Source organism: Geospiza fortis, unplaced genomic scaffold, assembly GCF_000277835.1.
Source record: "Geospiza fortis unplaced genomic scaffold, GeoFor_1.0 scaffold662, whole genome shotgun sequence".
Lineage (NCBI taxonomy): Eukaryota > Metazoa > Chordata > Aves > Passeriformes > Thraupidae > Geospiza > Geospiza fortis.
In genome coordinates, this window is record NW_005054450.1 from 1,148,392 (window position 1) to 1,166,073 (window position 17,682).

At 40.4% G+C, this 17,682-nt stretch overlaps 1 protein-coding gene across 1 annotated transcript in view; it reads left to right on the plus strand.

Moving 5' to 3' along the window:
• Positions 1–17,682, plus strand: part of UBE4B (ubiquitination factor E4B) — a 33,328-nt gene that overhangs the window by 14,543 nt on the left and 1,103 nt on the right. The window contains exons 7-25 of the mRNA XM_031062546.1: positions 1,390–1,531; positions 2,026–2,126; positions 2,817–2,931; positions 4,460–4,543; positions 6,065–6,121; positions 6,483–6,599; positions 6,708–6,806; positions 7,241–7,354; positions 7,842–8,040; positions 8,259–8,397; positions 10,432–10,531; positions 10,842–10,969; positions 11,328–11,426; positions 11,814–12,049; positions 12,766–12,892; positions 13,166–13,310; positions 14,383–14,517; positions 14,890–15,081; positions 17,266–17,440. Coding sequence (XP_030918406.1) covers positions 1,390–1,531; positions 2,026–2,126; positions 2,817–2,931; positions 4,460–4,543; positions 6,065–6,121; positions 6,483–6,599; positions 6,708–6,806; positions 7,241–7,354; positions 7,842–8,040; positions 8,259–8,397; positions 10,432–10,531; positions 10,842–10,969; positions 11,328–11,426; positions 11,814–12,049; positions 12,766–12,892; positions 13,166–13,310; positions 14,383–14,517; positions 14,890–15,081; positions 17,266–17,440 — 2,504 coding nt within the window. The remainder of the gene's footprint in view (positions 1–1,389; positions 1,532–2,025; positions 2,127–2,816; positions 2,932–4,459; positions 4,544–6,064; positions 6,122–6,482; positions 6,600–6,707; positions 6,807–7,240; positions 7,355–7,841; positions 8,041–8,258; positions 8,398–10,431; positions 10,532–10,841; positions 10,970–11,327; positions 11,427–11,813; positions 12,050–12,765; positions 12,893–13,165; positions 13,311–14,382; positions 14,518–14,889; positions 15,082–17,265; positions 17,441–17,682) is intronic.

The following is a 17,682-nucleotide window of genomic DNA, read 5'->3' on the forward strand; positions in this document are numbered from 1 at the left end:
CTTTAGCAGAATGACTGTAGGACTAGTAGGTTTTCATATAAATTTATGTTCTTAAAAGAGTATTTTTTAAGCTGGATGTGAGAATTCAAGAGGTTTAAAAAAGAGACCATTAAAAAAACCCCATGTGCATGGTTTTGTGGTTACTGAGCACGATTTCAATAGAGCTGTGTTTTACATGGGTTAGTTTTAATTGAATAACTGAAAACATCTCTCTGCAAACAGACATTGCTGCTATTACAATGTTGTGTTTCTTAAGCATCTGGTAGCTCAGCATGTGAACAGTAATAACCTTTCCTGGATTTATTGGTTGGACTGTAAAGTTTGCACAATAGATTTGTATGGCTCAATTATAGAAATGTAAATTATTTTACAGTTTAAAGGAAATTCCAGTTCTGATAGTTTGTAGTTTAAAATATATTTTTTAAAAGCTGCATTTAAGGAAACCAGTACTCTTATTTTCCAGTTTAAGATCTGGGGCTTATAAATTGGTCTTCATTCAAATCTATCCTGACTGTACACAGACTTTTCTTTGAGAATTGCAGACCATCCAAGTAATTGCTGGTTTTTAGATTTCATTTACATGAAGTGAGTATATCATGTCTCTAGTCTCTTCTGTAAAATGAGGATGTTATTTTTAATTAGCTTTGTCAAGCTGTTATGTAGAGAAGAATTTTGTTGAGATAACAAGTCTGAGATTGAGAGTTGTGGGTCTGTTCTCACTTTTGTATTCAATTTCTCTCATCTCAAGGATGGTTTTGGTTTTGTGGGTTTAGTTTTTGTGTTTACAGTATCAGTGTTTTCTTTTCCCCACTGAGGCTGTGCTACTTAATGAAATGATGTATTTTACTGAACTGTAATGAACTGAGTTGAAATGAAATGATCTTGAATGAGGGAGTGTCAAAGGCAGCAGCAGCTTGGATGTATTGCCCAGGTCTCTTCTCAGCAGTAGGAGGCTCCTGCCTCCTGTGGTTTGGTGGTGTTAACAGGATTTTGACATTTCTGCCTTTCTGAGCAGTGGCATTGAAGGGCTGTGATGTCCTGAGTGTCAGGTGCCACTCAAAGGCTGTTTGTTTTCTTTGCTGCATTGTGAGACCAGGATTTACTGATTCCCATCAGTTATGCACTTTGTGCCTGTCTTTCAGGCACTTATTTAATAAGGCATTTACAGCTCTGAACTTCCAGGCCTAGACAAGCTGTTACGTGGAGAGCTCTCCACAGGTCACAGGAATGACCTGAATTATCACAGAAATTACCCAAACCACTGAGCCATGTGTGTGATGGGATGGAGTGTTCAGAGCACTGGCAGAGGAGTGTTCGTGAATTGTTTGACTGTGCATAAGTGAAGAACTCTACTGAATGCTTTGTTTCTGCTTTTTGTGTGTTTTAAAGTGTGGGAGGCTCTGGCAGCTCGAGTGTTTCCGATTCCTGCAGTGACCACTTCACCATTGAAAATTGTAAGGAGACAGAGATGCTGAACTACCTCATTGAGTGTTTTGACAGGGTTGGAATAGAGGAGAGAAAAGCACCAAAGGTATGTTTCAGATGAGTGAGGTTGTGTCAGTGCTGTCACAAACACTCCTCTGACTCATTAGTGGAGAAAGTTGGTGGGAATAATATTCTTGATGGCTTTGTTGGAGAAATAGATTTATTGAATTTATTGGGGCCCTTTGACTCTTGTTAATTCATCAAATTTGAGTGATGCATATATTTTATATCTCTTAAATAAGCACTCTTAATACATCCTTCCCCTTTTGATCTACTATATTTTATCCAAGTTTATTTCACGTAAAATGTTTTTGTGACACCAACTCCCTGTCAGTTTTCTGTATTCTACTCCAAGCTTTTGCTTCTGGGGAAAAAACAACCAACCAACACTTTTTATATATAATCTGGAAGGATTTAACTGGAGTAGTTTTAATCTTAGTGTGCATATTACATTTATACTGCACAAATAAATTTATGCTCTTTCCTGTGTGTTCTGTATTTAATTTCTGATTTGTATTAAAATAAAGTTATTTTTATCAGATGTGTAGCCAGCCAACAGTTAGCCAGTTACTGAGCAACATCAGATCCCAGTGCATTTCACACGCTGCTTTGGTGCTACAGGGATCCTTAACTCAACCAAGGTAAATCCAGCTGATGTTAATCATGTGAGTTACTGTCCCAGGGTCCTTTTCTCCTTCTGAGGATTAGATAAGAAAACCAAGATCAGTTGTTGCAGCAGGAGAATTATGTGCCAGAGTAATAGCTTGTTGCTTTACAAGTGATGAGTTGGTGGGGAGCAGTTTGAGTGCTTTCTAACTGCATTTGGGTGAAATCAGCCAGGGTGATGTGAACAGTTTAAATGGGGGATCAGGGACTGAGAAGAAGAGACCCTTCTTTCAGAATGCTAGGAAGCAGTTAAAAGTGATGTTAAAAATAATGACTGCATTAATTCAGAAAATACTGGTGTTATGTTCTTTTTTAATCTGGAAAAACCCATGTAAAAAAAATGTTGTTCCTTCACCAATTGAGTTTAACAAAGAGGTTTGTTTATTAGAAGGGGTAGAAGGAGCAACCAATTACTACAGAGAAGCTGTTGATTTCTTCCAGCCTCGTTAACTGAAGTGTGATGTTGGCAGCAGCATCTGTTAGAGAATAACCTTTCCCCAAGTAACTTGAGCAGACAAGATTAGTTACTTCTGAAAGGAATAGGTGTATCCAGACATTGCTGATGTGCTTGCAGAAACATCCTTGCACGTGACTGCTCTGACGTTTTTGGGAATACTACTGCAGATAATCAGTAGATTTTATTTTTTTTTTTAATACAAATTAAGGTCATTGCAGCAGCAGTCTCTGCTGGTACCATATATGCTGTGTAGGAATCTCCCATTTGGCTTCATTCAAGAGTTGGTGAGAACAACTTACCAGGATGAAGAGGTGTTCAAACAGGTAAGGCGTAGGTCAAAAAAAGCTCTAGCACATGGTTTTATAATTTGCAGTATCCAAGAGAATGGATTTCCAGACATCTAGTCAGTGTCTTGTAGTCCTCTACCCATTACCTCGAGGACTAGTAGCTTGTTAAAGCAATTGGAGTTTGGTTTTGTTCTTTTTTTAACTCATTTAGCATTTTGTGAAAAAGGCTGACTGTCAGTATTTCCTGGTTCTAAGTATTAAAAGTGTATTTGCTAATAAGCAGCAGCACTAACGTAGGAGTGGACTACTTGGAATGTGCAGGCATATATTACAAGATTGATCTTGGTTTTCATTCTTTTTTATGAAATTCCTAGAAATGTAGGTGTTAAGACAGCAATCTTCAGTAATCTTACTCGGACTTATGGTGTTTTCCATCTTGCAATCTTTACCCTTCTTTGCATCTTTAATAATTTGTGTGTAAGGTGCTAAGAGCACTTTACAAATCCTAGTCCAGTAATTCTTCATATTTACAGAGAAAATGACTGAGAAACATGAGATGGTCTGTTCTGTGTGTCAGATGAGCTCACTGAGATGAAAAATAATTAAGATACAAAACTAGCAAACTTCCAGCTTGTGTAGTGTAAAGCAGATCTGTAAGGTTGTAGTTGTCTCTAATTAGCACTCCCATAGTATGGTTTGATTTGGCTCTAAAGGGGCCTCTGAAATGGCATTTGACCCTTCCAGTTTTGCAAAGAATGACATTAGATAGTTTTTACGTGTAGTGCAAGTAACTGTTAATAATTTATGTTTCTGTCTGGACTCCTGTTAGTAGAGGTTCATGTAGAGAACATGTAAAGGTGTTAGAGGTCCTGTCCTGGAGAAGAGAAGCATTCCTGGGATTGAAGCACATGGCCATCTGTACAGTGCTTTCCTGGAATGTTTTAATAACATTTTTTTGTCTCTTCACAGGAGCAACACAATATACTTTAAACTCCTGTTGTTGTTGTTGCAAAATTACTATGGGTTTATTTTGTGAGGGTGTAGTTGTCAGAACAGTGTGATTGGGACTTACTAAATGGGTATAATTACTTCTGATTAATAAGTTCCTGTCAAGTCACTTCCTCTTTCCTAACAACCCTTGACTGCTGCTTATTATCTTTACCCACTTACACATCATGCAAAATTAGAGCCGTATTATTGCCCCAAGTGTACAGACAAATAAATTATTCCCCATTTGGGCAGTAGGTTGTGGGACACCTGTACAGAACCCGTGCTCTCATTTGTGTCTACAACACACAGGGAACTTGCTTGCAGAGATTATGCAGGGAACTCAATGGAGCAACACCCCATTGCTTAGACTACAGCAAACAAGTTGGGTTTTAGCTTTGAATACTCTCTGAAGCCTTTGGGCTGAACTGATACAAATTAAAAAAAAAACCAAACTTAGTTTTTGTTTTGTGTAAGTTGCACTATTTGAAGAATGAACAGGCATTTCATGCTTTGTATGGCTGTAGAGTAATTGTTTCCTGTTCTTGAGTAAAGTAATTTACTTGTGTTTTTACAGATCTTTATTCCCATTTTACAAGGCCTGGCTGTGGCTTCCAAAGAGTGCTCCCTCGATAGTGACAATTTTAAATATCCCCTTATGGTAAGGACTGTCCATTTCTAGAAGCAGTTTCTTTATGTTCACTGATAACATGCAGATTTTAAGCAAGATAACACGTCAACATTTTGGGGATTCTTTTTGGTTAGTAGATTGCTATTAAACTCTGTCAGAAGATTAATGGGGCATGAGATGTGTAAGGAATATGAAAAATTCAGTAGAGTGCGAGGCCAATAATGTCTTAAGCTTAATGAAGACTGCTTGTATAGTGGACTACTCAAATGTTTGTGTGTATTGCTTTATATAAAATTATCAAATATATGGATGTCATCATGCACAATATATAAAAAATCCCAATAAACTTCTCTCAATTTAAGTCTGGGGAATAACACCCAATATCCATGCCACTCTGTGTTTAGACTCAACTTTTATATGTGAGGAAATTCAAATAGGTTGCATTAAACTCCAAATTATTTGAATTGGAATCTATCTACTGAGAAAAATATCTTAATATTCCCTGGCTGAAAAGCTGAGGGGGTTATTTTTAGTCTTTTTAAAATTCCTACTTTAGCCCTAGGTCTGCTTCCCTCCTACTGTTTTTATTGACAAAACAAACCAGTCTTTTGCAAAGTGTGTTTGGCCACCAAGGAGCAAGTTGGATTCTTGGTAAATTGAGCATTGTCAACTTAACACCTTCGGATCTTTTTAGGATCTTCAGTGTATGATGCCAAAAACGGCTGTTGAGTCTCAGGTTTAATTTGTACTTATGGTAATCAGCTGGACTATGGTGCTGCAAATCAAACTGATTGAGTAACTCTGTTACTTGGCAAAAACCATTAATTTTTCTGGTTTTGTGTTTTCCTGCTTTTTTTGTTTGTTGGCTGGAAAGAAGGACTACTTGAAAATGAGTCTGTGTTTTCCTTATCTTTAGTTGGCACAGTGTGCAACAAAAGGATGGAATAGTAGTCACTCACTGTAGTGCAACTGAGGACTGAGAACGTGTAACCCAGGACAAGTGGGACAGCCAGCAGTATCTTTGTGTTTCCAGAAATCTCTGTTATGACTGCTTGCTTCTTTCTGTGCTGCAGTTGAAAGTGAGCTGGAGATCTTGGATAGGATTCTTTGTTCCTGGGTTCTGTGTTCATTTGACGTTTTTCCACTCTGATTCAGAAGACAAAGGCCTTGGTGTATGGATTAAACAATTGCTCTATTTATTATTGTTACTGGTTTTAATGCAGCAGGTCAGGAGTCCAGCACAGGCATTGTCATGTTCTAAGCAAACAACAATTTGCACAGCTAATCTTTGAAATAAGTGCAATAATTTGTTATCCTGTGAGACATGTTGGCCCTTTTGAGACAACTTGGAGCAGATGTAAAAGCTAAAATGGGAGCAGGGTGTGCTTTAGTTCTCTTTGGACATCTTCACTGTGATTGTGAAGCTTTTCCACTGATCCAGTGAGAAAGCTTCTGCTCTTTCAGCAGTCTGTCATAGTAAACTTGTTTGTTGCAGACGGGTTACTTAAGAATTACTCAAAAAAAGTAATTTTTACTGGGATTTCTTTATAGGCACTATGCGAACTTTGTGAAATCAAGTTTGGGAAAACGCACCCCATGTGCAGTTTGGTGAGTGTCTGCAGTTTGAGTTTTTTCTAGTTAAAAGAACCATTTCACTTATTTTGGTGGTGGTGTACAATCCCTGTTGATAATGTTCTCCAGAACTCTAAGCAAGAGCTACTGGAGCCTCTCATGCAAAACAATAGTTTAAATTAAACTGGTAGAGGGAGTCCTTTACCCTGAGAATTTATTAAAACTGGAACAAACACGAGTTGCTTGGGTTGCTGGAATACTGAGGAGATGGTTCCATTTTGCCATCAGCATGACTGAGTGTTGGAGGTTGGAGGGTGTGTGGCAGACACTGGAAGGTGACAAAGCAGGATGGCTGACATAGCAGCTTTGAAGAACTTGCTGTTTCTCCTATTTTTAGGTTGTCTCTTTGCCCTTGTGGTTGCCTAAATCTTTAAGCCCAGGTGCAGGAAGAGAACTGCAAAGACTTTCCTACCTTGGAGCCTTCTTCAGTCTGTCTGTCTTTGCTGAAGATGATGTAAGTGTCACAGAAGGATGTTGACATGGTGGGGTTCTTTTGTTGTGAGGGGTTTTTTACTTACCCAGAACATTTCAATACATTTGCCAATATTCATCTTACTTTCAGAACAAAGTAGTTGAAAAGTACTTCTCAGGGCCTGCCATTACTCTTGAGAACACCCGGGTTGTTAGCCAGTCTTTGCAACATTACCTGGAATTAGCAAGGGTAAGTATTCTTATTCCTTAAAAACAAAGCATAATATGTGGGCATTTTGGTCTTGACATAGATGAAGAATATAATCTAAAAAAATTAGCTTCTGTCTTAAACCACAAACCTTTCAGGACATGGTTGAAATTAATTGGGGAAAAAATTAGAGTGCTAGGAATATTTCTCTAAGCCTGTATGCCAATTCAGAAAATACCAGCTCAGTTATTCATGAGTTACAGATCATATTAAAGGTTGAGTAAGTACATACTGTGTTAGTAGTGTGTTGCACTACTCTTGTATTTACATCTTTGGTTTAACTCATGACTAACATATGCATATAAAGGTGGTGATAAGACTGTAACAGAAGTTTTACTGAATTTTGTATAACATAAAAATACAGACAAACAGCAGGCAGGACTGTGATGCTGAGAGGTGTTTGTTTGCAATTGCAGCAAGAGCTGTTCAAGATCCTGCACAGTATCCTGATGAACGGGGACACCCGGGAGGCAGCTCTCAGCTACATGGCAGCTGTGGTCAATGCCAACATGAAAAAGGCCCAAATGCAGGTAAATAAAGGGAAATGCTCTTCTTGTGATTCATCCACCCACAAATAGCACTAGATGGCTCATGCAGTGGTGGTCTGGAATGGAGGACAAAAGAATTTTGAGTGCCTGCTACCACAGGCAAGAAGCCCTGTCTTCTTTGTTTCAATACATTTTCTATTTCTGAAATTAATCTGTTTTACCTATTCTAACAGTTTATTTCCTCTCTTAGAACTGAGATGTCACTTCATTAACAGGGCTTCTGTAGTACATGTTCAAAGCTTTGTACTTGCCCTGCCCCATTTCTGAGGGCATCGTTCCAATTGACTGTGTTTACCACTCTGCTTTCCCAGCTGGTGAAGTGCTGGGCTTTGTATGGTGTCTGTAAAAGGAGCAGCACAGATACGGCATGGCCTGGCTCCAGTGAAACCACGGGGATGGGATTTTGGCATTGTAATCCCCCTGTACGTCTCAGCTCACGTCCTCAGCCCTTTGCTTTCTCACCCCACAGACAGACGATCGTTTGGTGTCCACAGATGGCTTCATGCTCAACTTCCTCTGGGTACTGCAGCAGCTGAGTACGAAGATAAAGCTGGAAACGGTTGATCCCATGTACATATTCCATCCCAGGTGTCGAATCGAGCTTCCCACAGATGAGACAAGAGTGAAAGCAACAATGGAGGAGGTTGCAGCCTGGATTGCTGAACTTTGTTAGTACTCTTACTGAGATATGTTAAGCATTACTGTGCCTTCTGATATGGGGGTACATGGAAGTACTTGATTCCAGCAAAGAATTCCCTTTTCCTAAATCCCTTTTCTTGATGCTGTCTGCTTTTCCTCGTTTTAAAGGAAGTTGAATTCGAGGTCTCACCCTAGACAAGGCAGTTAATTTTTTAATTTGTTCTCTTGTACTGTTTTTGTTTTTCAGACAGGGATCCGTCTCTGTTTTCTGAGCCGAAATTCCCAACGGAATGTTTCTTCCTCACCCTGCACGCCCACCACCTGTCCATCCTGCCCAGCTGCCGTCGGTACATCCGCAGACTGCGGGCCATCAGGGAGCTCAACAGGTGGGCACTGGGCTGGGGCTGGCTGAGGGTGCTCCCAGCAGGGCAGGAATCTGATAAACTGCAGGAAATTACAGTGACAATCGAGGTGAAACTGGTGCTGAGTGCAGACCCCCTTGGCTTTCTGGTTCTCTGCTGCTTTTGGCCCTTGGGGATTTTGGGGTACGTTGAGGGACTGTGGCTTGAATCAGAAATTCAGATAATAGTCAGATGGAGGGTGTTGGTTACACGAGGCAGGTCAAGTTGGTGAGAAGACCATTCTATTTAAAAGATAACTCTCTTCGGAACATTTTAGGATTCATGACACTACTTACCACTGTTCATTATAACTAATCTGTGGTGTGGTTTGCAGGGTGTGGGCATCAGTGCCTCAGGCTCTCTGGCAGAGCTGGAGGAGTGTGTGTCAGGTTCTGTGTCTGATAATCAGGTCACTGTGCAGGTGACTTGTGATTTCAGAAACAAGACACTGTGAGTCGTGCCTGAGCTGTTTTGAACATCCCAGAAGACATTTAGCTTTTTCCCCTCAACTTCTAGGACAGGAGAATTTGTCATACTCTCAGGACAGGGGGAAAGAAGCCTTCAGCAGTGAACTCTTAATATTGTTCTCTACATGTAATTCAGCATATGGTTTACTGTTTTAAAAATTATAAATACATTATGGTGTTAACATGAAGATACTCCTGTTTTCCATTTCTCTTGGCATAAACTCAAATACACTTTTACAGTTGCTAAACCTTGAAGAATACTCTGTTAAAATTAGAACAAATTTTGTATCATCAGTATTTTCCATTGTTTATAATTGCACTCACTGCAATTTGGTAAATGTTCCTTGGCAGTAATGCCATGAGTTCATTACAGGATTTTTGGACTGCATTTGAAATGATTTCATTTTTAAAGCATATGCAGGCCAAGAACCTGGGAAGCAGCAGAGAGCAGAGCAGGAAGAGTCAGTATATGTTAAAGGAAAAAGTATTTTCCTATAAACAGCCTGTGGATTACTTGTAAAAAGCCATATGTCGGCTTGAAAAAGGAATTGCTGCTTTTTCCTTATTTAGAATTGTTTCACAGGAGTTGCTGATGCAGCAGTCCCATCCAACGGTGCAGAGGCAAGAGCTCTTGGCTTTCGTGACAGCAATAGGAGCTCAGTTCCATGAATTGCATAGCTGCTTGCAACACTGGAAACATCTTTAGATCTTGTTAGTAAAGAAATTACACTAGATATTTGTCTGCTGTAGGCAGAGATTGATGTGGAAGAGAATTTGTGTTTAGAGAAGGGATGAAAAGGGACTGTATTCATGCAGTTCAGTGTATGAATTTTGTTCTAATCAGCTGCACTTTCTGAAAAGGATTAAGATATGTGAATACATAGATTTTTTTTTAATGCAAATAGTGTATGTAATGTACATTTAAGTTCTCCTTTCTGTGGAGCAGCATAAAAAATGGGTAAGGAAGGGGAGGAATATCAACCCCCTTGGCCTTCTGGTCCTTACACCGACAGGGAGAATAAGGACTGTTCACATACTGAACTCCCCTTCAAGCCTGGGTTTTCGTGAGAGTGGAGCATGAGAAGTGTAGGACAAAACTCGAAAGAAATCATTTGCAATAGTAGAAAGGGGGAAGATATACAGGATATAGACCTGCAACTTTCTTGTTTCTAACAAGACTTTCTGCTGGGCACCTCTTTCTTCCTTAGCTGATTTTGTCTTCCAGTTTCCTTTATGATACCAGAAGATGAATGAACTCTGTGTCTCATTAATGGAACCATCTTTTCCTTGTGTTAAGGTTTAATTTTCATGGGTGTTGGAGCTACTGTATGTGGTGCTTCTGAGTTCTGGCTGTGCAGATGTTCAGTCTGCATTTACAAAAGCAACTTATTTCTCTTGCTATGATGATAGATAATTTCTTTGAAAATGATCAGCTTTTTTTCCCCACTTCTCTGTATTTCCTTGGTTTTGAGCAGATAAGTCAGTGAAATGCCTTGTGCTGGCAGCACATTTCCCTTCTGTCATGATAACCAGTTCTGCATCTGGTTTTCAGGACTGTTGAAGATTTGAAAAACAATGAAAGTCAGTGGAAGGATTCTCCTCTGGCCACCAGGCATCGAGAGATGCTGAAACGGTGCAAGACACAGCTCAAGGTTTGTAAGTGATTCAGTTCTCAGCCAAACACTTCTGTGGCCCGTCTGTGTTGACCTTGTGTCCCAATGTTTATGTACAACTTCTTTCATTGTTCTGATAAAGCTTGTGAAAGGCACATCTGTCCCTGCAAATCTAAATTGTATTTTACTTGCTGTGTTGGGGCCCTATTTTTTTGAAATAAGAGTGTGTTGTAAGAAGAGACCACTGTATAATTGTCGTGATTCACAGATATATTGATTATCTTGAAGAGGCTTCACATTCCTTTATGCTGTCTTGCCCTGGATTAATTTTTGTGTGCATGTTCTGCAGAAACTGGTGAGGTGTAAGGCTTGTGCAGATGCTGGTTTGCTGGATGAAAACTTCCTCAGGAGATGCCTGAATTTCTATGGCATGGTGATTCAGCTGATGCTTCGCATTCTTGACCCTGCCTATCCCAAGTGAGTATCAGGTTTATCTGTGTAAATTGGATCAAAGATATTTCAGATCCTGTTGGATTGCTCACTGAATTTAGCAGTTCTAGAATTAGTTTTACTTACAATGTCTGCATTGTTATGGGTTGGTGACACGCATCCTTGCATGGAATATTTCTGTTATTCAGAGGTTAATGTTCACTTGGGTTTGGGGGCCCCCTCAGGTATGTTTGGTACCCTTGAAGTACTGACATGGAGATCTGTAAAGTCAGGCTCTGATTCTTATAAAGGGCTCCCATGGAAGGATTCCATAAGTAAGCACATGACACTTTCTGCTTAACCCTGCTGGTTTACTGTTCTGTTTGTTGTCTCTTCTGTTTTACAGCATAAAATTGCCTTTAACTCCTGAGGTTCCAAAAGTATTTGCATCATTGCCAGAGTTTTATGTGGAAGATGTTGCTGAATTTTTATTTTTTATTGTACAGTAAGTAAAGTTATCTTTGAAGGAAACTTCTACTACCACTTGTCCCTTTAGCAGGTGGCACATGCATAAATTGAGGGGGCAAAAGTAGTTTTCTAACTATCTGCTGTTAATGTTCTGGTTGTTAACGCAGCCATAAGGTTATGGCATGGCAGCATTGCTGCAGCTGTAATGCATAGATGGCTCCACAGTCCCTTCTAAATTAGATTTTTCTTGGAAGAAAGTTGAAAATGTTTTGGTTCTCTCCCCAGGCATTTTCTTTATAGTTTTCGGTGACACCTTTTGATCTTGTGATATGTTAAATCATCACTAGAATAATATTTTTTTAAGCCATATCTTAGAGGTAGAACATTAGGGTTGGGGTTTTTAATTTCGTTTTCCTGTTTCCAGATATGCTCCTCAGGTGCTGTATGAGCCCTGTACTCAGGACATAGTGATGTTCCTCGTTGTGATGCTGTGCAACCAGAACTACATCCGAAATCCTTATTTAGTAGCCAAGCTGGTGGAAGTGATGTTCATGACAAATCCAGCTGTTCAGCCCCGCACACAGAAGTTCTTTGAAATGATTGAGAATCACCCTCTCTCCACTAAATTGTTAGTCCCCTCCTTGATGAAGTTTTACACCGGTAAGTGCTTTGTCTGTAGCTCACCGAGTGCACAATAGTATTCTAAGCCCAAAGGCTCTGTTAGCTGTTGTAACTGTTTGAAAAAACCCAAACAAACCAAAACAAAAAACCCCCCAAACTCCCAATAGTCTTGAGTCTTGTGAAGATGAGGCTGTATGCTCAGGAATTGGGGGAAGTAGCACTAGATGGAACCTTGAGAATTCCAGTCCCGTCACAAGCTGTTGTGCACTGACAAGTCCAGCAGTGTGAATTGATGTGACAATTGCTATTCTGGTCTTTAGATTCCAAAATTAAAGTTTTTTCTTTGCTTTGCTTCTAAAGGAATATTGGGATTTTAAAACTCCTCGTTGTAGTTTTGCTAGTCCTGTAGAATTGGATGTTTCAGAAGAGTTTTTGCACCCATAACAAAAACAAGTATTTTTGTAGGATACCCAGAGTTTTCTTAGTGAGATTTTAGACTGTGGGATGAAGAACAGAGTTGAATAGAGCAGAATGTTTTGGTTTCTGGGGATTTTTCTTCTGAAATGAGGTTGAGTCTAGATTAGAAAATGGATAGTGCTGCTTCTTCTAATGGGAATTAAGATGGAGACTTCTGAACAGGAATTGAAATTCATCCCTTAATGTTTCCCTGGGTGCTTGAAGCTTGAGGCAGTAGGGAGAAGTGTGTTGCCAGTGAATCCTGGTGGGAAAGTTTTGAGGCCTGTTCTCTTTTCCAGATGTGGAACATACCGGAGCCACTAGCGAGTTCTATGACAAGTTTACAATCCGCTACCACATCAGCACCATTTTCAAAAGCCTCTGGCAGAATATAGCTCACCATGGTACATTTATGGAAGAGTTCAAGTGAGTAAGAGGTGCTGTGAGGCAGCTTCCTGCCGTGCAGGCTGCTCAGGCAGGGGCCTGAGGAGCCCCTGCCATTGGGACTGGGTGATGCTGTTGTATTTTACATGGCAGCCCCTTCCAGTGGAACTGGAGTGTCTCTAAACTGAGCTCTGGGCACCACAATCAGCGTGGCTTGGGGAATGGGATCCTTGTTTGAAATCTGCAGTGCAGGAGTGTTGCTGGGCTTGCACAGCCACCTGCTCTGCTGTGATACCTGTGTTTCCATGTTTTCAGCTCTGGGAAGCAGTTTGTTCGCTACATCAACATGCTGATAAATGACACAACTTTCTTGCTGGATGAAAGTCTGGAGTCCCTCAAACGTATCCATGAAGTGCAAGAGGAGATGAAGAATAAAGAGCAATGGGACCTGCTGCCCAGGGTGAACAGAGCTGTTTTTCAAAGTGCCCTTTACTTATTTTTAATTCTTCAATACAAGACCATTAAAAAAACTTTTTTATAAGGGGGAGCACCAAGGAGCTGCTTGTGAGGAGCAGTTCTCAATGCTTTTTCAGTATGGCCATGGTCACTCTGGATGACATTCTGCAAAAAAACCATCATTCTGCCTAGTTATGTTGTGGCTGGCAAAGAGAGTGGTGTGAAGTAGAAATAGTATGAAGTTTCAAATTACTGTGCACTTAATTCTAAGTGGAGAAACTGAGACTTTAACCTTCCCGAAGGAGGTTTGGGAAGATGCTCGCCAGTTGAATTGACTTCAAGGGGATAGAAGCTTTTACACTGTTAATGCATTGGTCCTTGGTAGATTTGATGCAGACAGTTGTAGTCCTGTACCCCAGAGCTTGGCCTGATTAAACAGTAATTGTGTGTGTTGACCCACCAATGTCAGGTATTTCTATTTTAAGGTTATCGATTTAAAAAAAGAAAAAGTACAAAAGGAAAAGCTATAAAAATCTTGTTTGTTAAACATATTCTGGTTTGCTCTTTGGAAGCCTTTCTTCCTGTCTGTGCCTACCAGCAAGGTAAAGCCATTACTGTAGTTACAAAATGAGCTGGTACATCATCTACAGATTGTTCCACTGGGGAGTGTTTATTATTTATAATGGTGCATAAATTAGAGGGAATTAGAGAGAGCTTCATTTGACTCTCAGATCCCAGGCTGGTTTTGAAGTATTGGCATTTGGATGGAAGGGAAGCATAACCCAGTTCTGCAGCTGTGAGGAGCAGTTAGAGGATGTAAACAAACTCAATAACCATAGGGGCTTGTTATGCTGTTTGCATTCATTCTTTAGTGTTGCAGAATTCTGGAAAATTGATGCAGACATTAGTACTAGGTAATAAAAGTGAGCAGCTGTACCTTAGACTAAAAGATGTCCCACATCTGTATTGGATTTACTGTCTTCCTTTTGTGTAGATGCCCTTAGCAGTGTGGCTGTAAGGTTTTGATGGATGTAGGAGATTCCATGGACGTGTAGCACGCTGTGTTTGTTTTGCAGGATCAGCAGCAGGCCCGGCAGTCGCAGCTGGCTCAGGATGAGCGTGTGTCCCGTTCATATCTTGCCCTGGCAACAGAAACTGTTGATATGTTCCATATCCTTACCAAGCAGGTCCAAAAGCCTTTTCTCAGACCTGTAAGTCCTGCTCAGATTGGAGTTGGTTCCCTGCTTCTCTAACATCTCTGGATAATAACCTGGGAATGTTTGGTAGCACTTAGTCTCCATTCTCCTCCCCTTTCTTCAGCTCATTAAAATCTAATTGCTGTTGATGTTATTTGATGTTGAGAGCATTACCTGAGTCACTGAGATGGTGTGATCCTTCCAGACAGAAACTGTTTGCATGACATTTTTTAATGGCAAACATGCATAAAGAACAGGCACTTCCTGCAAGCCTACCAAATGAAAATTTTATTAGTTAATAATTCCTGATCTTGCTGTGTGCAACTCTAGCGATAACCTTTATCACTGCCTTCACACTGTGATCTCTGTTTTACTGCACTTTCACAGGAACTTGGACCACGACTGGCTGCTATGTTGAACTTTAACTTACAGCAACTGTGTGGCCCCAAGTGCCGTGACCTGAAAGTTGAAAACCCGGAGAAATATGGGTTTGAACCAAAGAAGCTGTTGGACCAACTGACTGACATTTATCTGCAGCTGGATTGTGCTCGCTTTGCTAAGGCAATTGCTGATGATCAGGTGAGCTCCAGAAGGATGAAGGAGAAGGGCAAAAGCTCTGTGGACAAACAGGACTTTGCAGAACATTCTAGAAGCATTTCATCTTGCTTGTGTGCTGCCAGACAGTTTGTCTTACATCCCTGCAGTTTGTTTTCTTTCAGCAGATCATCTCTGTTCATATTCTGTCAGCTCTTTGTAGATAGGTGTTCCCAGTGCTTTGCAAACCTGTAAACATACATAAATATCCATGGCACTTCACATGCATAGGAAATTTCCTGAGTGTGATGTGCTTATTGCCTACAGCCTCATTGTAAATTAGCAGAAATATTTTGTCCCTTTGCAAGTGGAGAACTGAGGCAGAGTTTTGACTCCCTCCCCCTTCCTCATCGAAACAGGCAGAGCTGGGACCAGGTGCCTCCCTCAACAAATGAAAGTTCATTCACTAGTTAACAGTTTCCAAATTGTATTCCCTCTGAAATCGCTTTATTAAATGGCTCTGTAATAAACTGACAAAGCACAGCATGTATGAGACAATTAACAGCACCTTTGAACTCATGGTAATACTGGGAGCAAGATAAGCTATTGCAGCTGTGTCCTTGTAAAGTTGTCAGACTACTGAGTCACATCTGTCCATGCCCATGTCTTATAATACAAACTTTTCAAAGTATAGAGGGCAAGAAATGTTCTTGAGACAGCAGCTACTCGAGATTCTAGAGGAAGCTGCCTTACAGCATGTGAAGCTGTTTGCATGTCTGGTGAAGCAGCAGTATTGGGGTAGCTCAGGATTGTTTTTCTGTAGTTACTTAAGTTCTGATAATTCCAGATAATACCAGCAACACATCTGAAACAGACCTTATGTGTTTGCATGTGTATAATGAATATTTTTATGCTGTTCAGTATATATGAGACTGTTTTCCATCATGCATCCATGCCAGCCACAGCAAATGCACAGACTGACGTAGGGATTCAAAAGAAAGAAGCCTGCGGGTGTGAGAACTGGAAAAAAGCTTAATTAACAAAGTGGCCCTTCATCAAAAAGGAGTGGGGGGAGTGACCAGTCTCTTGGAAACTGTCAGTGACAGGAAAGAAACACCAAGGAAATGTGCCGTTGGTTAATGGCTACTGGTATTGGGAGAGAAAACAAAACAAACAAAAAGTTGCTTGATCATGGTGGGATCTCTCTAAAGCATTTTGAGAGATGTCCCATTTGCAAATCCCAGCACGCAGGAGAGGGAATCTGCAAACATTTATAGAGCCTGGGCACGTTGCCATCGCTCTGTTCCCTCTGAGCACGAGGAAGGCGTTTGGGTGGGCACTGTGTGTCCTGCCTGCTGAGTGGCACTGCTTGCTGCAGGGTGCTGCAGATGAAAGGAGTGGGGCTGTGTTGAACACTTGAAAAATCCCAAGGGAAATAGAAATCTGTGAGACTTAGTGTGTTTTGTTTTGTCATATAATTCAACCTTGCACTGTAAAGTACATAACACTTTGTATTAAAAGGATTATGTCAAAACATGACATTGTGAACTTGAAAGAAAATGGTGTCTCTGTAGAACACAGACAGCTACAAAAGTCCTTCTCTAACTTTCTTTTTCACGTGAAAGTAATGCTTGCTTCAGTTGCATTTGGTCTCTCTGGATAGTCCTGCTGCACTGGGTGGCAGATTTCCAGCATTCACTCTCTCTGAGCTGTCTTACTATTTTTGCAACATCGTGGGGTCGGTTTTTTGTTAGTTCTTGTTTGGATTAGGAGAAAGAATCACTCCTTTCCCAGTACTGCCTTGCATATTATCAGAGAAGGTAAGAAGTTCATTTTATGCTGTATTTTCAGCCAAGACTTGTGAGAACAAGAATACAGACAGGAGAATGGCAAGACAGATGTTTTGTCTCAAAACAGTTCTAATAGTTATAGTCACCCTCTCTGAGCATCTTCCTCATTTTCTTTAGGTGATGTTGCCCTTTTTTTTTTTTAGTCCTTAATAGTTCTGCAGTGGTGATGACTGGTAAAAAAAATTGTAAGTCTACCCCTATGTTGACATTTTGGTGCTAGATGAATGCCACCTACATACTATTTGCTTTGATGTAAGGCTGAGGTTTCATTGATCCTTTCTTCTGCCATTTTAAAAATGCATTAAATATCTTTACTATTTTTATGGCATGTAAGGACACTACGACTCAGCAAAGTTGTCTTTTTATGCTTTGCCTGTAGAGGTCCTACAGTAAAGAGCTCTTTGAGGAGGTTATCTCCAAGATGAGGAAGGCTGGCATCAAGTCTACCATAGCAATAGAGAAGTTCAAACTGCTGGCAGAGAAAGTGGAGGAAATTGTTGCCAAGAACGCCCGTGCAGAGATTGATTACAGCGATGCTCCGGATGAATTCAGAGGCAAGTGGAGTCTTCTCAACTCTGCCTGTCTAGGATAGAGGGATTTTGTTTGTTGCATTGATTCCATATGTTAATAGAAACTATATATTGTTTATGAAGCCTTGCATCTTGCTGTATTTCAATGATGTAGTTAAGTAAATACAGAGCTAAGAGTTTTTTTAGATTTCCCTGGGATTGTACTGTCCAGTCCTTGCCATGCTTTGCTAACATGTACTTGAAAAGAGCTGTCACCCCCAGCTGAC